The sequence below is a fragment of the Bos indicus x Bos taurus genome, chromosome 7, assembly GCF_003369695.1.
Source record: "Bos indicus x Bos taurus breed Angus x Brahman F1 hybrid chromosome 7, Bos_hybrid_MaternalHap_v2.0, whole genome shotgun sequence".
Classification (NCBI taxonomy): Eukaryota; Metazoa; Chordata; class Mammalia; order Artiodactyla; family Bovidae; genus Bos; species Bos indicus x Bos taurus.
Window position 1 is genome coordinate 14,229,172 of NC_040082.1, and position 15,830 is coordinate 14,245,001.

The 15,830-nt window shown below is 41.0% G+C and overlaps 1 protein-coding gene across 3 annotated transcripts in view; it reads right to left on the bottom strand.

The window, feature by feature from the left end:
• The window catches only part of LNPEP (leucyl and cystinyl aminopeptidase), a 102,530-nt gene that overhangs the window by 53,843 nt on the left and 32,857 nt on the right, over positions 1 to 15,830 (bottom strand). For all 3 annotated transcript variants that reach the window (XR_003511724.1, XR_003511723.1, XM_027545543.1), the window contains exons 2-3: positions 6,352 to 7,192; positions 1,426 to 1,564 (exon numbers count right to left, since the gene is read on the bottom strand). Coding sequence is in view for 1 of the 3 variants with exons in the window: in XM_027545543.1 (XP_027401344.1) it covers positions 1,426 to 1,564; positions 6,352 to 7,192 (980 nt within the window). In the remaining 2 variants the exon portion in view is untranslated. The remainder of the gene's footprint in view (positions 1 to 1,425; positions 1,565 to 6,351; positions 7,193 to 15,830) is intronic.

Sequence of the window (15,830 nt, forward strand, 5' to 3'; positions counted from 1 at the left end):
ACTGAAAATTCAAATAGGAAATACGTAGTGAAGATGCTGGCCTATTTTAATCTCTCAGCACAAGTTTCTAAACAGTACGGATCTCAGCCTCAGCCTGCTCTACCTTCCTTCATCTTGAGGACATACTGCATACAGTAAAATCCTTAAAAAGCTCTTAGTTTCAAACCATGGCTTTAAATAAATGTAAGTTAGAGACAGTGACAGTGGCTCTGTGTCTCCCCTTTAAAACACCACCAAAGACAAAAAGCCTTGCTCATGATCTGAGAATACTCATTCTACTGCTACAAAAATCATACATTCACATGAGGAGGAGCTACAGCTGGTTAATCCCTCCAAACGAAAGGCTACGGGATCAAAGATGAGAAGTCACTACAGAAGTCTGCAGTAGACACAAGATGAGGGAACATGTGCAACCTTGCAGGATTTGCCACCCACGAATTTAAAATGTTTTAGGTTCCTAGGCAAGTAAGCACTCCATCTCTCTTAAAGAAAGATTAAGGTGAAGAGTTAAGGTGAGGAGTAGAGCTGCTGAAGTGACGTCCTTGTTGAAGGACAGACCATGTCCTCTTCTGGACTCAAGGGCTGACTCTACAATCAGTTAGATGTTGCTGCTCCTCCCCACCCCCCGTCCCCAGCCACAGGGGTTCTGAGAAGCTTCTATCCAGCTGCATACAGCTCTCAAGTGGCCCAAGTGTTAGCTGCTCAGTCAAGTCCGACTCTTTGCGACCCCATGGACGGTAGCCCATCAGACTCCTCTGTCTGTGGGATTTTTCCAGGCAAGAATACTGCAGTGGGTTGCCATTCCCTTCTCCAGGGGATCCTCCTGACCCAGGGATTGAACCCAGGTCTCCAGCATTGAAGGCAGATTCTTTATCATATGAGCCACCAGCTAACAAAAGGACCCTCTGAGTTCTGTTCAGTGTAAAAACAATTCTGCCTGGTTTCATTCCCACCACCTCCCATGTGGAGCTCACAGCCAAGAAAGACATCCATGTTCTTATTGTTAAACCTCCATGTCACAATATCAACTTTTTCAATAACCAGTAAAACATCAAGGTCAATCGTGATTCAACACTTATCAAATATCACAGTTTAGAATAGCAAATTCACCATGTCTTCAAAAATATCATTGTCTCTTTAGTAGTAGTTCATAGTATTAATATTTACAGAACTTCAGTACATAGCACACACTTCACATTTCCTGCCTATGCGTTCCACATCCAGTCTTTCTCCTCCCGCAAGTGCTTCTCAGGCTGACTTCACAACTGATTCCAGTACATATTTTACTTTTATTAAAGCATTTTAAGAAAGAATGGGAAAGTATACGATTTTAATCATTCTCAGTGGTATGGCAAAGAAGAATCCAAGTATTCATAACAAAGAGACCCATTCAAAAAATTTTACATTCAAGGAACAGAACAGTACCTTAGGCATATTTGATAAAGCAGTGTATTGCTCATCTCTTTTGATCCTGATGACAAATGTGGCTTTAAATGCTGGTTCATCAAAACAAGGAAAAGCAGATCTTGCTGCCAAGGGTTCAAACTGAGTTGCTGCAAAGTACCTAAAACGAATGCAAATCCATCCAACAGTTATTGAGCACCTACTATTCAAAGCACCCTGCCAAGTTCTAGGGATACTAAGATAAATATCATACAAGTCCAGGCATTAAAGGATTTGCAATCAACTGGGAGAGGCAGAGGTTATACAATAGACGGAAAGTTCTCAGGCTGTAAATCATGTCCTAATGGTAAGAACAAAGCAGTGGGAACAAAGGGTAGGGATTCTGCCCAGTGGTAGAGACACTGTAAGAGAACTGCCGACAAAATATGAAGAGGGCCTTTAAAAATGAGGAATATTTGCAAAGGGAGAGAGGGAGAAAGGTATAGTCTAGAAAGAGCAGAAAGCACAAGCAAGGACAGAACAGTGCGTGTTCAGGGACTGGGGGTGGATGTCAACGTGGCTGGAGATGAAGCCACAGAGGTAGGTGACAGCTGGCCACTGAGGTCTTAAAAAGGTTTCTGAGCAAAGAATAGCATGCAAGATGTTCATCCACTGCCCTTATTCATCTGTACAGACTATGACTGGGTAACACTAAACCTCAAACTCACAATCTGCACTAGAACAAAGACGCAAAAACCCAGGCGTCCGACAGTATGCTGGGGTTCTTTACTCTCTTCAGAAGGGAATCAAAATTTTTCCTCCCCCTCCTACAACACAGCTACAACACTTGAGAATTTAACTGTAAGTCCTCAATTAAAGGTTGGTGGAAAAGCATAAATAGACGAGAAATGTCGATTTTTAATTCAGCAGAAGAATAAAGTAGATCTGCATTTGGGAATTCATCCAAACATGGCCATAGAGCTATCGGCACAAATGCAGTGCTGGTGTGCACAAATCAATATAATCAATATAGTCAATATGGTACTTAGACAACCACCACTTCGGAGATGATGGCCTTGCTTCCTCAGGGCTTAGTTTCTACTGATAATTTTTAAAAGGCAAGAGGAAAAGAGTGTAAGATTTAAAGGCAGAAGACCCAAACTCTGCAACTTACCAGCCATGTGACTTAAGCATATCGGTGACCTACATCCCATATCCTTATTTGTGAAACTAGGATTGATGTAGGATCCCTAACCAAACATTTAGGGGTGTTGATTCTATTTCAAAATTCTATTTTGATACTTAACGACAACCACATTTATGCCACAAAGTCCTACACAGGTGTCTATTATAAATACTAGACAGTCATAACTCTTCCTTTGTGCCCAAATAACTACTTCTTAGAGCAAACTGCAAGAATGATAGCAATCAGCACACATGAAACAACTGAAACATGTTTCTGACGTTCTATCTCCTCACTCAACTCCCAAATTCTTACCCAGTTAACAGAAGATTTTGGAAGAGGGCCGCAAGGGACTGGGAGTTGGAGAGGGGGGGCGGGGATAAAGTCTGATGACATTCATACTATTCATATGAGAGTCTACTTGGACCATCATTTTGGATAAAAAACTGGATTATAATGTTCTGAGACCAAAAAGATCTTAAAAGAGATGTTAAAAGAGATGTAATAACAACTCTCTTACACTGAAGTCCCTTTAAGAAGGCTAATTGATGATACTTACAACCTAAGCTAATTACAACCTAATCATGTATGGATGTGAGAGTTGGACTGTGAAGAAAGCTGAGCGCCGAAGAATTGATGCTTTTGAACTGTGGTGTTGGAGAAGACTCTTGAGAGTCCCTTGGACTGCAAGGAGATCCAACCAGTCCATTCTGAAGGAGATCAGCCCTGGGATTTCTTTGGAAGGAATGATGCTAAAGCTGAAACTCCAGTACTTTGGCCACCTCATGCGAAGAGTTGACTCATTGGAAAAGACTCTGATGCTGGGAGGGATCAGGGGCAAGAAGAGAAGGGGACGACAGAGGATGAGATGGCTGGATGGCATCACCGACTCGATGGACGTGAGTTTGAGTGAACTCCGGGAGTTGGTGATGGACAGGGAGGCCTGGCGTGCTGCAATTCATGGGGTTGCAAAGAGTCGGACACGACTGAGCAACTGAACTGAACTGAACTAAACAAACTAAGCTGAATACCGCAAAGTTTACTCTCTCATTAGTGACTGCATTTGCCTTCAGAAATACTAGCTGCAGTTTGAGCACCACCTCCAGCAGCACTGAAGACACTTATGAATTAGCTGAGGGTCAGGTAAAAGAATTCGAAGCACTGGTGATAACAATGGGTAAAGAGGTGTGAATGGGTGAAGGAGGCAGTGTACCCCAGTGGTTAAGAATATGTGGTCTTTATAGTGAAAATGACTGGATTCGAATTCCCCTCTGCTACTTGCTAGTCAAAAGATGCTGAATGAGTTCTTTCGTGTGCCTCTGCTTCCTCATCTGAAAAGTGAATAAAATATAATTTCTACCCCTTCCTGAGTTTGACAGGATAAAAAACTAAACACACAGCATGCTTGCACCAGCTTCTAGCACTTCAGTTCTCAAGTAAATACGGGCTGCCGTTAACACTGGAATCCAGGAAAGTGCACATGAAGTTCATGAAGACAGGTGAGGGCTGTGAGAAAAAGCAAAAATACCAAAACTCCCAGATCTAGGAAGAAATTGAACTAAGTCATCTTGAAAATGGGGAACTGCTGGAGGATCATAAACCAAAGACCAACGTGGTCAGGTCTGTGCTTCTACAGCTAGTCTGGCAGCCTATGGGAAAGAGAAGGGGAGAGCTGTGGCTGGATTAGAGGTCAGAGATCTAGTTAAGAAGATGCTTCGAGAGTTCAAGAAAACGACACTGAGAGAGGAAGGACAAAGAAATAAAGCACATCCCCACCCTAAATTTCTTTACTAGTTTGTTTAGTATCAGTTTGTTATCTAGAACCTTAAGTCTATGGTCAACAGCTCCGCCTCATAGATGACACAGGTTAAAGTTCCTCTACCACAAACAGTGTCAGTACATTTGACACTTACACACACTTTGATTTTCCAATCGATAAGGAATACATTCCTTAGTTACTCTGTTTTGAATTCTAGTTTTCAGATCCCTTGAAAGGTATAAATAATCTTTTAAACTTTTATCTCGTATCAAGATATACAATTAGGTGGGGCATTCATTTTATGGAACCAGGTAAGTAAATAAATTTATATATGTTTTCTGGAACAGCAGAGTTTGAAAAAATACTCTATTTCTTAATTGTAAGAATCTGTCTTCCATTTCTCTAGCATTTTGCACCACTCAATCCAGCCCATAGCAAGAGTCAACAAGTGACATATTCAAGAGCACCACTCTTCCCATTACATACAGGCGGGCCCAAGAGAGCCCAAGGGCAATAATCTGAATGGAAGAGGTGACTAGGGGATTTATTCAAAGACTTGCCACATACTAAGAACACTGTTTCTATATATATCCTATAATTCCTAGAAGATGATGGAGATTATAGAAGGAGAAGTAAAGCCAAGAAGCCCCAAGCTACCACTGCAACTTAAATTTGCTTTTTATGTCAGATCTCACGGTGAGAGCCAGTAGGCCATTTATTTTTAAAACATTACATTAAGGGGAAAGAGAAAAATTACTTATCTGAATAAGAGTAAAGACTTTGCTCATCTTTTTCTCTATTTAAGAAGGATCAAAACACTTAAGATTTAAAATATTCATCTATTGTTCTCAACATATCAACATGCATTAGCCAAATGGCCAGCATCAGTAATTCACTGGTTTGCAAAGGAATATGAGAGAATGCTCCAAGGCATTAGGCAGATCTGACAAGGAATTTGGACATGTAAGAGAACTGACATTACTGCTACTGAAGAATGACCTGTATGCACCTGTGCTCTGCATCCTTCCAGAAATTCAAGCTGTATCTGTCTATGAACATTAAGGTTAAACAACAGAAAGTTGTTGTTGTTCAGTCTCCCAGTCGTGTCTGACTCTTTGTGACCCCATGGACTGCAGCACGCCAAAGAACAAAATATGTGGTCTAAATGGGAAGTTTAGGAATTTTATGTTTTAAGTCCCTTTTTTAAAATTAAAATTATAAAATTTCTTTCTTAAAATTTCCATCAGAAATCCAAAATAGAGTGGCACTAAAAGAAATAAACCAGCAAAAATTAAAGATACTAAAAGTGAGATATATACATAGATATAGATATATATATATCTATATCTATATCTAAGTTTACAGCACTTCTTCATGCTTCCTTTCTCTATCTCGGTAAGCACCTTCTAAAAGTTTCCACATAATAGTAAAATAAGTCTTAAGGGATAATCAATATTTTCCACTCTGCTTCACATAGAGACCTTGTAAGGGGACAGAAACTAGATTCATAAGATATGAAAAGCTCAAGATAATGTAAGTTCTTGTAACTGAGAATGTAAGTGATACAATCTTTAGCCATTTCCTTCCGTCAGCAAGCCCCTACCTCCACCACGACACATGACATTGTCATGATATATGCTCAGGGTTTTGACTGAAAGAGCAGTAGTAGTGATAGGTGCTCGGTCGTGTCTGACTCTTTGTGGCCCCATGGACTGTAACCCACCAGGCTCCTCTGTCCATGGGATTCTCCAGGCAAGAATACTGGAGTGGGTTGCCATTCCCTTCTCCAGATGATCTTCCAGACCCAGGGATCAAACCCGGGTCTCCTGCATTGCAGGCAGACTCTTTACCGTCTGAGCTACAGTATACTCTTTCAAATCACCATTCTATTATTTTGCACCTAATCTCTTAAAAATAATAATAATAATAATAATTGCAGTCAATGTCGCTGATGTGGGCAAAGAGATCCATATTGCAGAAGTCATCAGAGAGCAAAGAAGCAGAATCACTGAAGAGGGCTACATACTTTTTCTCATTACTTTCGTCTCTGTAGGAGATGCCATAAAAGCCATAGTAAGAACTAGATATGTTTGCCGAATACTCGATCTTCAAGGTATAATTGTGCCCTTCAAGCAGGGTCTCGGGGGCAACAATGGCGATTTGTTCATGCAGTGGGTACTCCAGGACGTCAACTTCTTTTTCCTGGCTTGAAACTGCGGTCATAAAAGTCACTCTGGAAATGTTGTGGCCTGTGCTGTGAAGAATGATGTTCCACGTGGCCTGAAGGGCCTGAAGCGAAATCGTCACAGAACCCCTGAACGTCATCGAGGTGAGGTTTGGGTGGAGGGTCAGGTCATAGCGCACTGGCGTAACGGCAGTGGGCAGCCTGATTTGGGCCCACGGAAACAACTTTCCATTTGTTGCGATGGGCTGAATCGGTTCCGTGGGTCGGTTGTTTTTATGGCAGCCTTCTTTGGTAAAGGTACACCTGGGCAGGAAGTAAATCGCCAGGATTATAGCAACAGCAAGTAGGATGATGCAAACACAGACCCCTATGGTCCTGGCAGAGGGCGCCGGGCAAGTCCCGTCCGAGTTCTGCCGGTAGCCGGCCGCGCTGTTTCGGAGGCCCGAGCTCCTGTTCATGAAGGACATGCCCAGAAGCTTCGCAGACGACTCGTAGTCCTCTTCATCCTCATCCAGCTCATGCTCGCCGAGGCCCCGCACCAGCAGTCGTGAGCCCCGGGGCTCGTACTCCACCTCGTCAGGCTCCAGAGGATGTAAACAGGGCTCTTTGGCTAAATCCACCACATCTGGTTCTTCCTCAAACATGCTGTTTTCAATCATATTCCTGGGGAGCTGAAGCCGATCTAAAAAAAAAAAAAAAAAAAAAACACACCAAAACATAAGGAGCAGGCACAGAGTTAGGGGGAGATAGGGCATAATAAAAGGTCTACTAGCAAGACCACATTTAATCTAAGGATTTTTTTTTTTAATCTCTGAGACTTATTTCTATTTCAGAGCTACTGAATTAGATGACACTTGTAATATTCTGGTATTATTCATTAAAAACCCAATTATAGGTAACAACATATCACAGTAATGAAATAAGAAAGCTAAATACACAGGCTAGTATCAAAAAAAAAAAAGGCAGCTGAGATTAAATACTGATTTCTTGAATACACTCCTATCCAACAACCTGGGCCCTTGTCCTGAGGGAACAGGGAAGCCTGGTGTGCTGCAGTCCGTGGGGTCGCAAAGAGTCAGACACGAGTTGGCGACTGAATGACAACAAGTCTGAGCAGCACCGGTCCAAGCCTTCTTCACGGTGAGACCCCGGCAGCACTGGACACGGCATCCCGGCGTGTGCTCTGGCCACCCCAGACTGCTCACTAATCTGAGCCAAGCCAGGCGGCTCTTCTATTTCATCCTCCATGTCTGTTTTCCTCGCTGGTCCCTTTGCCTGCAGTGTCATCATTTCCCCCACCCTAGTCCACCGAGTGAACACCTGTTATTCCACAACTCATCTTAACTTGCTACTGTGTAAATTAAGAAAAAGTTATTTTCTTGTTTTTCCCTTTCTCTTTATTACCTTTCAAAAATACATTTTCTTTTCATCTTGCTCCTTTCACTTTTGGGGGGGCATAGAGACCCCCATGAGGTTGCCTTTTCCTATCTCCTCTCCATCCCCTAATTTATAAAACCTATGCTACGTTTAGTCAAGGTTATGGTTTTTCCTGTGGTCATGTATGGATGTGAGAGTTGGACTATAAAGAAAGCTGAGCACTGAAGAATTGATGCGTTTGAACTGTAGTGTTGAAGAAGACTCTTGAGAGTCCCTTGGACTGCAAGGAGATCCAACCAGTCCATCTAAAGGAGATCAGTCCTGGGTGTTCACTGGAAGGAATGATGAAGCTGAAGCTCCAATACTTTATTCACCTGATGTGAAGAGCTGACTCACTGGAAAAAGACCCTAATGCTGGGAAAGGTTGAAGGCAAGAGAAAAAGGGGATGACAGAGGATGAGATGGTTGGATGGCATCACCGACTCGATGGACATGAGTTTGGGTAAGCTCTGGGAGTTGGTGATGGACAGGGAGGCCTGGCGTGCTGCAGCCCACAGGGTTGCAAAGAGTCAAGACACAATCAAGCGACTGAACTGACTGACTGGTGCTACTTTTATAGTTTTCTTTCAATAAAACTTTTAATCACTTTCTAGGTGTATGGGTTCAGCAATCTGCCATCCACCCATCTCATATGAATGATCTAGAAATGGAAAAAAGGTCACAGTTATAACATCCTGCTTTGGGAATTTAATCTCCTAAACATCCTTCAGTGCTCCAACTTCTTGTGACCTAATTGTGTTTTGTTTTGATAGTTGATTGTGTTTGAGACTCACAGACTTCACTAATAGAGCGAATATTACCATAATGGAACTCAAAAACTTTTTTGTAAAACTTTTAATAAAATCTCAGTAGTTAGAAATTTTCTGTGGTAGTTTTTTAATTAATTATTTTAACTGGAGGATAGTTACAATATTGTGGTGGTTTTTGCCATACATCGACATGAATCAGCCACAGATGAACACACGTCCTCCTATCCTGAACCCCTCTCCCACCTTCTGTGGTCGTTTTAAGTACCTGGTACAGTGGTGCAGATTGGTTGCTTCATTTGCTTTTTCATTAAAAGGCCATTCTGACTTTTTTATCTCCTATGGGACGATGATGTTCTCTTAGGCATTTGCCCACGTGTTCTCTCAGGCCTGATGCAGACAACCATGGGGTCTGAGCTGCTGCTAAGTCGCTTCAGTCGTGTCCAACTCTGTGCAACCCCATAGACAGCAAGCCCACCAGGCTCTGCCATCCCTGGGATTCTCCAGGCAAGAACACTGGAGCAGTACAGTTTAATTTAATAAATTACTAAACTAACTGTAAATATCAGTTCAGTCAGTTCAGTTCAGTCGCTCAGTCGTGTCCAACTCTTTGCCACCCCATGAATCGCAGCACACCAGGCCTCCCTATCCATCACCAACTCCTGGAGTTCACCCAGACTCATGTCCATCGAGTCAGTGATGCCATCCAGCCATCTCATCCTCTGTCGTCCCCTTCTCCTCCTGCCCCCAATCCCTCCCAACATCAGAGTCTTTTCCAATGAGTCAACTCTTCGCATGAGGTGGCCAAAGTACTGGAGTTTCAGCTTTAGCATCATTCCTTCCAAAGAAATCCCAGGGCTGATCTCCTTCAGAATGGACTGGTTGGATCTCCTTGCAGTCCAAGGGACTCTCAAGTATAGTCTCAGCTTAATAATTTAGAGCATTCCCATGCCTGAAGTCCACCCCCTGAGAACTTCATCTTTGTGTCTTTGATTCCTCAGCCATGCCCTGTTTAAAGCCAAGGGGTATCCTGCAGTCTGACCATTTTACCATCTCCTACTGCACTTCATTAACTTCCAGTCTTTTGACTGGGGCTTAGTCAGATGCCTGCCCACATCCAGATAACCTAATTTAATTATTTATCACCCAATCAGATTAATACCTATGTGGAATTTTAAACTCAGAAATAGAGCACACCACTTCATCTGCTATATTTTTACTGCGTATTAGAAGGCAATCTTTTGTATGCATGTACAATCATATCAAGTTAAATATATCAAACCAAGGAAAAATATTTTTATTACAGGTAGCCCATGAAGACTGTACTTCCGAGCCTATTTAAGAAATCTTGCTTTGCGTTCTTAAGTGAGTACACTTTGATCTCAGCATTAAAATTTGAGGGTAACACATGACTACCCATTGCTCTAAAGGGATTTTTTTTTGCATTTAAAGAAGGGATCCTAAAGAAACAGGAAATTTTCTAAAACTTCTTAAATCTACATACACAAGCTATCTATAAGCCCAAGGCAAAGAAGGTCCTAGTTGAACTATTTCGGTTTCAAACAACATAGGCCCACGTGGTTATGATCTAAGAAAATGGAAGATATTTCTTTTCATCAGATACTGCGAACTGGTGCTCCTTGACGTTGTCTGTGGACCAGCACCAATCTGCAAACTGTTTGTTATCCATCTGCAATAGGCCACATGAAGAATATTGATATTTTAAAACTTTTTTAGCACATTTACAGTAATGTTACATTTAACAAATTCAGTACTTTTAAAATGGAGCTTATATTTTTTCAATTTTCCAATGATTCATTTTTTATATGATATACAATTTCTACAACAGATTAAAAATTAAAAACCAAAAAAACCAGGAACCTTGATTCTCCAGCTCAGGTAATATGAGAAGCAATGGGCTGGACTATCAGCATTACTGGCAACTCAGGTGGATACAAAGTTAACAACTATGACAGGAGCAGTGGAAGTGATAAGGAGGGAACAACATGACAAGTCGTGTTAAAGAGTGAGAATACACAGGAACTGATGCTCTGCTGGGCTGGATGATGGAGACAGAGGGATGATGGAGATAGGCCTGCAGGATGGAGGCAGAGGAAGTTTATGTCAACCGCCTATGCACATTCTGGCTTGGATAATGAAGAGGGAATGCCAGTCACTGAGATGAGAACACAGGTTTCATATTCCCCCTGTTGGTTTTCTGGGGGGAAGCGGGGGAAGGGAGCAGCAAGAATGGAGTTACGAGATGGCATCTGGTATGGGACATGACATACTTACGTGACAGAGAGCCAGGTGGAGACGATTGCGTAATAGCATATTATAGCAGTAAAGGGGCTTCCCAGGTGGCTCAGTGGTAAAGCATCCACCTGCCAATGCAGGAGACGCGGGGGGTTCGATCCCTGGTGTGGGAAGATCCTCTGGAGGAGGAAATGGCAACTCACTCCAGTATTCTCGCCTGGAGAATCCCAAGGACAGTTCATAGGGTCTCAGAGTCACACACCACTGAGCACACACGCATGCAAAGCACTGAAAGCCTCACTGTAAGACAGAGCTTCAAACCCTGGCTCTTCCACTGACTGCTTGATCTTAAACAGGTTACCAAACATCCCTGAGTTTCAATTTCCTCACCTATAAATATGGAAAACAGTACTGCTTTGTAAGTCTGTTACAAGGATTATGTTATGTGGGCCTGGACTCAAAAGAAGGATCTGGGTGGAAGATTCAGGTTTCAGAATTAGCTGTGTTTATTTAACTGAGGATTAAAATCATGCAGATAGATGAGACTACTGAAGGGATGTAAGCGTCAGAGAGCGTTACTATTTAAGAGGGGCCGCAGAGGAGGAGAAGTACCAGAGGCAGGAAAATCAGGACAGTAGAAAGCAAAGGAAGAGTTCATGAAGAAGGAAGTGGCTGGTGTTGAATGTCTTAGGAAGGTCACGTACGATGAAGCCAAAGAGAGGCCACTAGATCTGGCAACCTGCAAACCAGTGACTTTTTACGAGGCGACTTCAGAGGTGGGCAAGTGAAAGCCTGACTTCAGAGGCCCAAATAAAGAAGGGAAAGTTAACAAAGCCAGGTAGTAAGTGCTGCAGGCAGTTCTTTTGAGCACACAGCTGTACATCAAGAAAGAAACACAGGGTCAAACTAAAAGAAAATTGGCATACAGAAGTGTTAAATCCATTTGCTTTTGTTTGTTGGCCTGTGTCTAAGGTGGAAATAACCTAAGTGTGTATTTGCACATTTATGTGCATTTTACCATAATTAAAAATAAAAAGCAAGTGAAAACTTTTTTTAAAAAAAGAAAGGGAGAGCAGATGGTTAATCCAGGGTTAAACATGTAGGGAGGATGTGGTGAGAGACAAAGGGGAAAATACACAAAGAGTAAGTGATTAACCGAGGTGTTCAATTTAGAAAACAGGACAGAAAGCAAAGCTACGGCAAACGACACGGTCAAGAGTCAAATAAAAGGAGCAAACTTCCCACAGACATTAATCCCTTTAAATTGCTATCACATTTTCTGAGAAAATGAAGTTTTAAAGGATGTATTTTCAAATCAACAAGCCAAAACAACTTTAAAAGAATAAACCTAATCTAAATTAAGGCTTGTTGGGCAGATATAAGAATTGGTATATTCAATTAGGTACTATAGCAACATGCAATATTCAAACTAGGTCCTAACAATAAAGGATTATTCTTCTTCTGAGGCCCTTATGACATATTTAAATAGAGGGAAAAGCTCCATGTGTGAGACAGCATTTACATCTTCTAGATGATTTCTAAATGGAAACCATTCAATTTCTGAAAAAGATGGCTAATTATCAACTAAAGTAACTATTTCTCTAATGAGCAGTCCTTTTCTATCAAAAAGAGGTTTTATTTTAAAGAAGTTTAAGGTGCAAAAGAAAATAGAAAGATTAGAATTTATAACAAAAAAAGTGATTCTTCTATACAAGTCTAATCTGGCAAAACATTACCCAACCCCCCAACCACACTCAAAGAAAACCTCTTGCTATTAACCACAAGGCCCACTTTAAGTCAGGAGTTTAGGTATATCAGTATCTCACCATTGAAGGGCAGTCATTAGCACTGTATATAAGTTTGGAAGAAGTTTTAAGTAGTCCCTTTTCTGGTAACATCCTGTTTGCTTATACCACAAGGTACAAGCAGTGTCATAAAACACAAACACAGAGTCCGACATGCATTCCTACTTTTACCACTAATAACAGTGCATTTTCACAAACTGCACTTAATTTTTCAGTTGACAGGACCAAGGTCACAGCCCAGGATGCAGGATCCAAGTAAGGTCATTCTCTCTTCCCTTCCCCTCACCCTCCTTGTCTCCCTTGAGAAGACAGAAGACAAGTGAATGGATAATTAGGGGTGGGAGGTGGGAAGATCAGAGAGAAATGGTTCGGTTCATGAACACCGTAAGCTCACTTTACCTATTTGGTTCCAAGAGTGACTAAGATTTATTTTGCCCTTTCATGCTACCCTAAAGTTCACTTTAATGCATGTAAAAATGCCATGGGAGACTTCCACCTTCAGTATGACAGAGTAATTGGTCCCAGACCTTTCCTCCTCTCATAAACAACTGGACAAAATAATGCAACTATTTTCAGGTACCAGCTAAGAGACGGGGCAAGAATGTGACCTCCGAAAGAAGGAAAGGGTCATCAGGCCACATCTGCTTGGTGCTCTGCCTTGGGGGTATTTTTCTGACTGTAGTACAGTGAGCTGGATTCCAGGCAGAGGAGGGCTGGGAGGCAGAGATAGGGTCCTGGGGAGGAGGGAGTTATACAGAGGGGGACCACAGAAGTTTGTATAAGGGTTTCCTGAGAGTCTTTAACCAATGCAGGACATGTAACTACACAGGGCTTACAAAAGAGTGGCTGTATTAAGGTTAACAGAAATACGAGAGGTCAAGCGACTTAAGGGAAAGACTGGCAGTCTAACCCAGTCCAAACAAAGAGAACTCATTAACACTCTGGGCATGAAACACTAGGAAAGCTTCGCTTTAGGAGTAAAAACATACCCCAGGATAAGGCCTACTCTAGACATACGCTAACAAAGCCCAAAACTAAGCCCTAATAGAATCCACAGCAGAAACAGAATTTGGAGGATGAGCCTTGCTAAGGTAAAGGGGCCTGGGGAAAAACCTTGAGACTTCCACAGATCAGCCATGGCAAAATATAAAGCTAAGCCTATACAAGATCAGTCAGTAACTAAACTGCCTACTAAAACAAAAATCAACACCCTACAAAGCCATTTTTAAAAAACACAGTATCTAAAGTAGGTAAAAACTTTAGATCAGCTATTATAAATATGTCTCAAAAAGTCAAGGACATTCTGTTTAAAAACAACAACAGAAAAGAATATATGAACAGATGGGAATCTCAGAAAAATCAAAACTAGAAAAAAGAACCAAATGGGAGGGGGGAAAAAAAAAAAAGGAAATTCTAGGACTGAAAGGTTCAATAACTAAAATGAAAAAGTCATTGAATAGATATTTTTTTCATCTTTTATCAGTATATCCAATTAACAATGCTGTGATAGTTTAAGGTGATCAGCGAAGCAACTTGGCCATAGCTATACATGTACCCAGTCTCCCCCAAACTCCCCTCCCATCCAGGCTGCCCCATAACACTAAGTGGAATTGCATGTGCTAGTTGGTTGTCCATTTCAAATAGAGGTCACTGAATAGACGTTAAGAGTGGATTTGAGATAGCAGAAGACAGAGTCTATGAACTTGACAGATCACTGCCAATTACAAATTTGAGGAATAAAGAGGAAAAAAAGATTTGCAGAAAAATGAACATAGCATCAGACATTTGTAGGACAGTATCAGTCTAACACGTATGTACTAACAGCCCCCCAAAAAAGACCACGAGAATAAAAGCAGAAAAGATATCTAAAGAAATAATTGTTAAAATTGTATTGTTTGATGAAAACACTATTTTATCATATCCAAAGAGCTCATCAAACTCCCAAGACAATAAATACAAAGAAAATCATATCTAGTTTAATCATGGTTGAACTGCTGAAAATCAAAGATAATGAGAAAATCAGTAAAAGGACCCCAAAACAATATGTTACATACAGGAGAAAAATAATGCAAAGAACACTAACTTCTCATCACAACAATGGGGACCAGGAGATGACAGAACATTTTTAAAGGACTAGAAGAAAAAAAAAAAAAAATCCATTCAGAATTCTCTATCTAGTGAAAAATCCTTCAAAAACAAGATAAACATATTTTCAAATAAAATGAAAGCTGACAAAGTTCTTCTCAAGCAGATGTGCACTACAAGAAATTACAAAAAAACAGTACTTCAGGATGGAGGGAAACAATACCATATGGAAATTCAGGTCTTCAGGAAGGAAAGGAGGATACCAAAAATGATGAATGCTGCTTCTGCTGCTGCTTAGTCGCTCAGTCATGTCCGACTCCTAGCGACCCCATGGACTGCAGCCTACCAGGCTCCTCCGTCCATGGGATTTTCCAGGCAAGAATACTGGAGTGGAGTGCCATTGCCTTGTCCAAAATGATGAGTAAGTTACCAAAAAGTAAGTTTATATTTTTTACTTTTCTTAAAGTTTCCTTAAAAGACTCTTTTAAACAAGAATAACATGCAAGTAGTTTTGAACAGAAATAAAAGATATGACAAGAGCATGAAAAGTGGAGAGGGTGAATAAGGAGAGTTACATTAAATTATATTTGTGCATTGAGAAGATAAAATGGATGTGTCAAGTGAGGGGTTGGAGGTGTGAAGTAGGAAGTAAGAAAAGTCAGGGGTAAAATGTCAAGTGATATGATTCTGACTATAAACAAACTTTAAAAAGTTAAGGTTGCATATTATTAGCCCTAGAATAATCAATGAAAAAGTAACTTAAAACATGCATAGCAAAGAAACTAATAGAATAAATAAAATGAAGTATTAAAAAATAGCCAATTACCCAAAAGAAGGCCTTAGAAGAGAAAAACAAAAAGGGACCAATGGAAACAATGGCAAAAGGGTAGACTTAAAACCACCTACATAAATAATTACATGAACTATTAATGGATTAAGCAGCCAACGAAAGGGCGGAGATTATCATATTTAAACAACCAAGATTGAACTA